The following is a 9033-nucleotide window of genomic DNA, read 5'->3' as shown; positions in this document are numbered from 1 at the left end:
AAATTAACTCTATTGAAACCGGGACACTCTGCAGTCCCAGCACCATCAAAACTCCCACTGCAATTCTCAGCAATTCTAGAGGAGCCAATAGAAAAATCATTCCCAAGCCAGGGGTATAAATTGTCTTCATCATGGTTTATATAATGAGTGAGCAAATGGCCAGCGTGAAGGGGAAACGAATCCCCAAGGTTAAAAGGCTTTGAGTATGTGTGTGTGTCTGTGTGTTGATACGATGGAGATCGTTAACAATTGCTTTGTAAAAGCTTGACCTTGTGACAAGAATTACACTCTCAAGGATCTCGTAATACCCCAAGGTTAATGGTCCTGACTTCTTTCTCACAATCTTTTCTATCTCCCCACCCTCATTAGGGATGGATTTTACAAGCATTCTTCTAGGGGTACACAGCTCGTTAAGCCTTTTTTCATTAATCTGCTCCAAATTGGTCTTGATATGATCCCTGCTTTCCACTGCAATTGGTTTAGGAGCTGAACTATCCCTGACATTCACTCCTTTCGGCGGGATCTTAGGGATAGGGTACCACGGCTCAAGGGGTTTACAGTGTTAATACTCATGCATTGCTAAGGCTTAAAAATGACAGAACTGCCTGAAACCATCAGTTTTGCTAGGATTTTTGTCATTTGCATTTAGCATTAAAAAAGTGTGATGTACACACTTCAGTCTTTTAAATTATATCCTCGAGGCAGCTGGTATCCTTGCTATTTAAATTGTGTTACAGACTGCAAATATCTGTACACCTATAGCTTGATCGTAGTATCTTGCTCATGTTAAAAATAACCCCATGAATAGCATGCGCTTTAGAGCCCAGGAATTACACACTGTGGAGCATGAAAATAAACCATCACCTCCAAGCCGGCAGCCAGGGAAGACTGCTTGGGGTTACTGGGGGCCCAGCTCCAAGTAGCACTGAGGTGGCACTGGGGACCTGCTATGTCTCACGGACACCTCTCGAAGGACCCCATGACGTTGCTAACCACCCCTTTGACTTCCTTCCCAGCTTGGAGAGCTTTTTTCTGAAAACACTTCCCATCGATCTACACTCACCTGCTACATATCTTAAAAAAAGAACCTACTGAAGCTTTGAAAGCAATAACACTTTTCCTCCTCTTTTCTTTTTTACATTTAGCTGTGTGTTACGGCTTTCCTGGGACTGGTTGTAGGTGCCATTTTCTTTGGACTTAAAGAAGACTCTGCCGGACTACAGAACAGGTTAGTCAGTTTAGGGAACGGATATCCAACAATTTGATAAAGCTCCGTCATCGCTTCTCTAGGATAACGAACAGCTCGGAGGCTGACAATCTTTTCTGCAAAGATTTCCCCAAGATCAAAAGATTAAAGATTAAAATATACAGACTTGGCTACATAAACCTGGGTAACTAGAGCTTTGATCTTGTAACTGCTTCTATATACACACTTGAGTTTACCAGCAGTAAGTCAGAAGAAAATTATTTGAAAATTATTCTGGTCTATGTATCATTTTAACAGCTGTATGTACATGATGTGACACATGGGTTGGCAACTAAGCAAGCTGTCAGTCGTGAAACACTTCAGAACGTTTACTTAAAAATGGCCCAGTTTTAAATCGGATACAAAATGTTAAAGCAAAGCAAATTAAAGCAAATCTTAGTGGAAAAGGTGAAAACAACTTCTCACATTGTTTATTCAGTTCCTCACAGTTTGCATCAGACAAGTGCCTCATGGGCTGAGAATTTTTAACGTGTCAGGAAATTACATTAAAAAAAAAAAAAAGGAAAATCAGTTCATTTTCTATCCTTTGGCTGCATCAGAGAACGTACAGTCCTTGCATGTCAGTTCATTTTCTATCCTTTGGCTGCATCACAGAACGTACAATCCTTGCATGCTCATAACAAATATTGCCTGTACTACATCTACTTCAGGCTTGTTACAGACTCAGGCTCAGGCTCGTAGCCGAGCCTTTTTCCATGGCATTTGGGATGGGAGGGCACATCCTGCCAAGCTCCCAGCACTACGGCTGGATTTAGGTACGCTGTAGCGGTAACGCTACACTTACTTCACATCTTTAATAACAGCTTGCTCTTCTGCTTTTCGTAGAGTGGGTGCAATGTTCTTTCTGACCACCAACCAGTGTTTCAGCAGCATCTCAGCTATTGAACTCTTTGTTGGGGAAAAAAAGATATTTACGTAAGTAAAACATACAAAAGGTTATCGGGGCCTACTGTTGGAGAGTTTGTTTGCTTGTCCTCATTAGCTTGTAGCTGATTGTCACTTAAGTACACACAGGGCAGTTTTCCAATTATTTCACTATTAGTGCTCATTGCAAATGTACTCATTTTAGCCTGTGAGTTGGCCGCAAATCCCCCAAACGGTACCTCTGATTGCAAATGGCTCAGAGTTTAAAATCATTAACATATGTAGGAAAAAAACGCTGAATACTCAATTTAGGTATTGATTAATAAGTTTGTGACTTGCTAGTGAGGACAGCAAACAGTATCTAACTGGATTCGTTAAAGCTAAGCAGATTACACTGTACAGAAAAGGAAAATTATTTAAGCTTTACCTTCTCTCTCTGTTTTGACAACACAACACATACATTTACTAAAAATTACGTGCACAAGTTTCCATATTGATGAGCATATGAAAATGCCACCATTAGTATAGTGTGTGGCTTACTGGACAGTTGCATTACAACCTAACTATGAAAGAACTTTTTTTCCAGTTTGAGCTAGAATTCATTTGTCTCCAGGTGAAAATAATCTGATTTTTAGTGATCAAATTTGTAATATGCTGTATATATCTCTGTGTTCCAGACATGAATATATCAGTGGGTACTACAGGACATCTGCATATTTCATCTCAAAGCTAATGGTTGATTTAATACCCATGAGGACTATACCAAGCATCATCTTCACCTGTATAATTTACTTCATGTTAGGCAAGTATGCTCTCTCACAGTCCCATTACAACCCCCTCAATAAATCACGGCACTCGCATTTTATATATGTGCATGTATACATGTATATTTATATGGGCTGAAGCAACACATCAGCATGGCAGTGGGTACTGCCCTTGCTTTTAGCATACCATGTTATTTACAGAGAAGACACACATTTAAAGATTTAAGCATTCACGTCGGAATCTGTGACAGGTCTCATCTCCACTGTCCCTAGAAGGAAGCATGCCATAACCATTACCACATAGGTTTGATTTAGTCCTTTTCACTTGTGGTCATCTCAGCTTCCGGTGACTTTTACAAGATACTTTTTCCATCCTTGCAAGAACACCTATCAAAGTAGAAGTTTTAAGAACCTAATATTGTGTGAATTAATATCAGCTTGTTCTTTTTGGTGAAATGCCTTCTGGTTAGCGAGGAGGCTTTGAAAATTGCTGGCACCAACTTTTAGAACCCTAGAACGCCTAGACAAAACATGTCCTAAGCAGTCCATTTTCCTAGGGTAAGGTTTCAGATCACAACATCCTTTTGGGATGTCCCAAAAGCTTGAAAGTGAAAGCAAAATTTATAAATAACTACAGTTCGCTTTGGTCTGAGTTTTTATCCTTAAGGAATAGGAAACAAGACCACATCAGCAAGAGGCTCTCGGCCTGTGAAACTGGAGTGAGATAGACCTTGCTCCCAAATCCACAGCCACTCAAAGGCCACCAGGTCCATTAGGAGAGCTCTCCATGGGAAACAAGTCAAATGCCGTACAACTGCTGATGATGGAAGTGCACTAGGAATTTCTCCTTTGATAATCAACTTGAAGCCATGGTGAAGCCTTCACCTTGGACCATGTGGAGCACAGTACTGTAACTTCTACCCATTCTGCTGTCTCCAGTGTTACCGCAGTTACAGACACACTACTTATTCACCCTGTTCTCCGCCAACAGGGCATGTCACAAGCCCCACTGCAGTCTTGGGTCTTGGTGACGTAGGCTAGGCTATCAGACAAAACGTATCCTGTAGGCAGGATACACTACGTAAGTCAGGAGAGGTTATGGTAGAGCTCATGGCAGGATCATACTGAAATCCTTCTTGTTGTGATCTTTAAGGTTTGAAACCAACAGCAGAAGCCTTCTTGACGATGATGTTCACCCTTACAATGGTGTCCTACACGGCCACTTCCATGGCACTAGCCATTGCAGCAGGACAGAGCGTGGTTGCTGTAGCAAACCTGCTGATGACTATCGCGTTTGTTTTTATGATTGTGAGTAACATCATTTGGTTTTCAAGACGAAATCCTAGAAATCCCGAAATCTAGAAATCCTGCCAGCACAGAGTTCAGCTGAATTCTGCAAAAAGTCTGTGAGGTCGAGTATGTTGAATATCCTGATTTGTCCGATTTGAATATTCTGATACTGTGGGGTCAAATATTCTGATTTGTCCTTTTAAGTAAGAAGAACTGGGGGGTTGGGAGTGAGGGGGAGGGAGAGTGGGTCCTCTGTCCTCTTCTCCGGGGCTCTGGCAGCCAGTGTACTGCCCAGAAAGCAGAAAAGCATCTGAGAGCTATGTTTCATTCACCCTTCTTTAGCTTTGCTAAAGACAAATTTGGCCGGGTGAGGACATGACCTGCAGCCTCCTGCTCTCCGAGCCCTCTATCGTAGTTGTCCTCCTCAGCTGCAGGGCCAACCATCGGGCATGTTATACCCGGACAAGACACAAAGAGCTGCAGTTAGAAGATAGGCACCATAAACAACGAGGCAGCGCTGAACCAACAGCCAAACCCCACATTGCCTCAGACTCAGGGCACACAACCAAAAGTCAGAGCAGATCTCCAGCAACTCCACATGTCCATGGGAACCCGTGCAGGGCCCACAGATGGGAAGCATATGGGTTTAATGCACGGGTGAAAGCATCCCCTGTTACTCATTTCAGGAGAAGGACCATGTGGGGTTATGGCCCAAAGCTTGGTAACAGAAGTCATTCCTTCCCTCTCCCCTGTTCTTCCACTGGAAGAGTTTCTTCCTCTAGAAATGCCTTCCCACTTGTTTTTTAATCTGAAGAAGCACAGTCAAGGGCTAGAGAAGAACACACGGTAACAGCGTGTAATTTGTAATTTGTTTTTTTCTTGTTGTTTTGGGGGCTTTTTTTTTTTTCTGTAATCCTTGCTTCTAGATTTTCTCTGGGTTGCTGGTCAATCTCACAAGCATCATGTCCTGGCTCTCCTGGCTCAAATACTTTAGTATCCCTCGATACGCCATGACAGTAAGTGCTGGATTTTCCTGTGTACAAGCTTGGAAAAGATTTGCTAGAAAGGAATGTCTTTACTCTTGGTACAGAAAGCTCCAAACTTTGTGGGCTAACGAGCAAAAGGTAAGCTAATTAAACACAGCAACCGCAGAACGTAGTGCAGTATCTTGAATCAAGAAAGGCTGCTCATCACCCAGCACCTGCTGCTGTTTAGGAGAGTTGACTTCTGTAAGTTGGGAACACCTCATACAAGAGAGACCCCAAACAGCTACATCCACGGAATGCAGTGGGATGAAAATGATACAGAGTAAACAACGTTATCTCTAAAAAAACCAATGCTTCACTTTTCCATCCATCAAACAAAATTTTGCCAAGCTAAAACTTTTCTCCTTATTTTTGACCATTTAAGCCAGGGTGATGTTTCACACAGAAATTTGGGTCGTAATACGCCTGTGCAGAAATAGTCCAGCCTGGGCAAGGTGTTAAAAGCTTGGTGACGGGCGTGCGTTACAGGATGTGGACTGCACACATTCCTCTCCTAAAAGAAAAAGAACCTTGCTGCTCAGTTAAAAAATGGGGATTTGGCCAATAACAGCAATACCATCACCTTTTCAGAATAAATTTGAATTGAATTATATCTCATCTTGTTCAGGTATGGTTCCTTTACCTACTAATTTCTGCTGTCATTGTTTCTTTTATTTTAAAAGGCTTTACAAATCAATGAATTGACTGGTCTGAATTTTTGCAGCAGCAGCAGCAACACCACAGATGTAATCAGCAACGATAACTATCAACAGAGAAGCCGGCCGTAAGTATTTTGGTACATTAAAATGAATCCCACCACCAGTAACTTCCAAAGTCCTAAAGCATTAGTCTGTTTGCGAGATACTCACTGATGACCAGCAGAATCTGTGAGTCTTCATATGGAAAATGAAGTTTGGACTGGGTTTTTGCATTCTGTCTGCAGAGAACATTCTTCTTATTGTCATAGTTAGTATTCACAACAATAGAAATATCTGGTATTATGCTTCTCCCTTTTCTTTAAGCTGCATTTACTGAAACACATACAGACACACTACAATTATACAGCCTCAAAAAACACATTTCAGCTTCCTACAGGAAACTGATTGCAGCTACAAGAAAAACAAATCGACAAATAGAAAACAAAATAGTAACATATAGCTGATGTTTGCCTGGCCTACTATGGACATGAAATCACACAACAACTTCTAGAGATCTTCCAACTGACTAAGTTTATAAATGTGTGTGTATTTATCCGTAGGTGGTGTACCGGAGATGAATATCTGAAAAATCAAGGTATTGATGCGAGTTGCTGGGGCCTGTGGCAGAACCACCTGGCTCTCGCCTGCATGACAGTAATATTCCTCACCATTGCCTACCTGAAACTGCACTTCATGAAGAAGTTCTCTTAAAACCAGAATGAAAAATGCAATTCCCACTGTTTAGTAGCTTGATAAATGGACTTCTTTTTGAAGAGACCTTCCTTTGTACTTTTGCTTATGATTACAAGAGTCAACAATGTGAATACCATCCTTGTGTATTAAAACCTTAGTATTAACATACTTCACTGAAATGTCCAGCGTGCCTCGGTTCCCTTTGCCATACAAAGTATGCCATAAAAAGTATGCAACTGTTCATTTCTTCAAGAGACCATTCAAGTCTTCCTGCATGTTCTAGCTGTGAGTTTGTAAAACAATGAGACTAATATTTAATGGCTTAGCCTGAAAAAAAATAAAAATAAAATGGTTCCATACTTCCATTGGCACCTACAATCACTGGCAAGTAATTCAGTCCAAAGTGATGCTCACCAGGACACCAGTGAGGCCTGGACTGCTAATGTGTTCTATGTGAGACAGCAACAAAAATGTCCTCTCCATCCCAGTGCACATCTCATGCCCTTTTCTATTTGGGAATCGTTACCACTCTAGAGCATACTTGATTGATGCCATCAAGTTTTTTCTTACCAAGCTCAAGGGGTAGAAACACGATTTTTTAAATAAAGGTGACCGTGTACTTTCTTACTCTGCCAGTTCACATAATCCTTGTACTGAAATTCGCATTTTCTCTGCAAGTCATCTTCACTCTCCTGTTATCGCTGCTGTCAGGAGTTCTCAGTCTTTTTTACAGTGACCAATTTGAAGTGTACAGGATGGTACCACCTTTGTAAGAGTCTGTGGGTTGCAGTAACCCTTTCCTGGCAGGCCACCTTTTCCCCTGCCCATACACAGCAATGGCAGTCCCTCTTGGTACAGATGCAACAGCACTTCCAACAAGGATCTCTGCCCTTATCACTCCCCCTTATTATTTCATGCAATAAAATTTGCTCTATTTTAAAATCCTGTTGCTTAATTTTGGCTGTGGTCTACAGAATCCTCACCAGTCATCCTTACTCCTTGAGTTTATTTAGGAGGCGCATGTGTGGTACTGTAACGTTACGGGTCAACACTTGCCTAGCTGTACTACTTCACCAGTGTACCTGCCATCTTCCATGAAAAACCTACACGCACGGCTTATCTTCTATCTTGTAGCTGACCTGTTTTTCTTGCCGCCCAGGCAAACAGTCGCTGGGGTCTCTGAACACAGGTACTGAGTGTAGCGGGTCCCTGTCTGACACATTTTCAGTTGTCACCTGCTATCAGATTAAAGTATTTGAAAACAGAACGATTGCGAGGCAAAGGATTTTACCTGCAGAGTTACGCATAAAGTAAACGCATAAAAATGCATAGAAGACAACTTTACAGCTCTTTCTTGAGCTGTTAGCGTTAACCTCGGTGCTTCTGCAATGTTTGTACAGGTCATACACAGTCACATTTGGAAATTTCTTAGTGCTCTCTGGCTTTTGTTAGTTTTTTATATCAACTGATTTTAACTGGGACAGCTCTGCTGTTAATAGAAAGCATAAAGTTAACCATAATACAAATTGTTACACTTTTCCATCTTCAAATTTACTGGCATTGCATTTAAATTACAGTGTATTAAAATAAGTTACTGCCCAGCGAAGTGTTGTGTCCTTCTGACCTCTGCCAATTTTCCTGCACGTTTTCTCCCTCTGCAAACGTCAGGGAGCTGCAGAAGGCAGCAAGTGCCGTAGGTAGGCTGGGACAAGCTGCTGTCACACACCTAGAACAGCTGAGTTCCCGCTGCCTTCTTCTCCCTGTATTTAAGTACTTTTAATCTTTTTCCTCTACCAGAGTTTCAAGAATTTTCCAAGTTTCTTATTTCTCCAAGAGAGTTCTACCATTCCTTCCAGGATGGTTGTGGTGATTCGACTGGAGAAGCAGCATGAGCGCACGCTCTCCTTTTCTGTCAGAAATAACTTAGTTTGGAAGCAGTACTGCAGACCCAGGGCAATGACATGAGGCAGAGGAGTGAAGATGAAGGAGAATAGGAGGAAAAAAAAACCAAACAACCTACATTGTTCTCCAGCCTCCCTTTGCAACCCTTGCAATGAGCACCATGGAACGAGGCTTTCTACAGTGGTAACCTGTAGCCATGCTCTGAAATATTTCACTGTAGTTTTGAAACCAGTGACACAGCTCCTGTGGAATAACATTTTCATCAAACATTACTATTCACAGTTGAACTGCACGAGAGAAAGAGAGCTGTAGAAGAGCATACCAAACGTAACCGCAAGTTGGGTTTTTATCATCTCGACAAAGATGTGTCCTTGCAGTGAGGCTTGAGTGATGTTGTTAATCCATACCCTCCCAGGTTTTTGTTGTAAGGCAGCAGCAATGGCAGCAGGACACCAGTGCGGTCTGGATCTCATAATCACACTGCAAGACGGTACAAAGCTAGAAGAGATGGGAAAAATGAAAATGAGGTT

General features: G+C 41.9%; 1 protein-coding gene across 1 annotated transcript; it reads left to right on the top strand.

The window, feature by feature from the left end:
• Positions 1-1145: 1145 nt before the first annotated feature.
• Positions 1146-6619, top strand: LOC104160803 (ATP-binding cassette sub-family G member 2-like; the record flags this gene model as incomplete). Its single annotated transcript, XM_009699030.1, has 7 exons — positions 1146-1228; positions 2093-2182; positions 2809-2933; positions 4049-4203; positions 5112-5201; positions 5894-5994; positions 6469-6619. Coding segments are annotated over 7 exons (795 nt in total), but the record flags the coding sequence as incomplete, so codon positions are not given.
• Between the last annotated feature and the right edge of the window lie 2414 nt (positions 6620-9033).

The sequence above is a fragment of the Cariama cristata genome, unplaced genomic scaffold (assembly GCF_000690535.1).
Source record: "Cariama cristata isolate BGI_N322 unplaced genomic scaffold, ASM69053v1 scaffold8924, whole genome shotgun sequence".
Lineage (NCBI taxonomy): Eukaryota > Metazoa > Chordata > Aves > Cariamiformes > Cariamidae > Cariama > Cariama cristata.
This window is presented reverse-complemented; position numbering and strand designations above follow the sequence as displayed.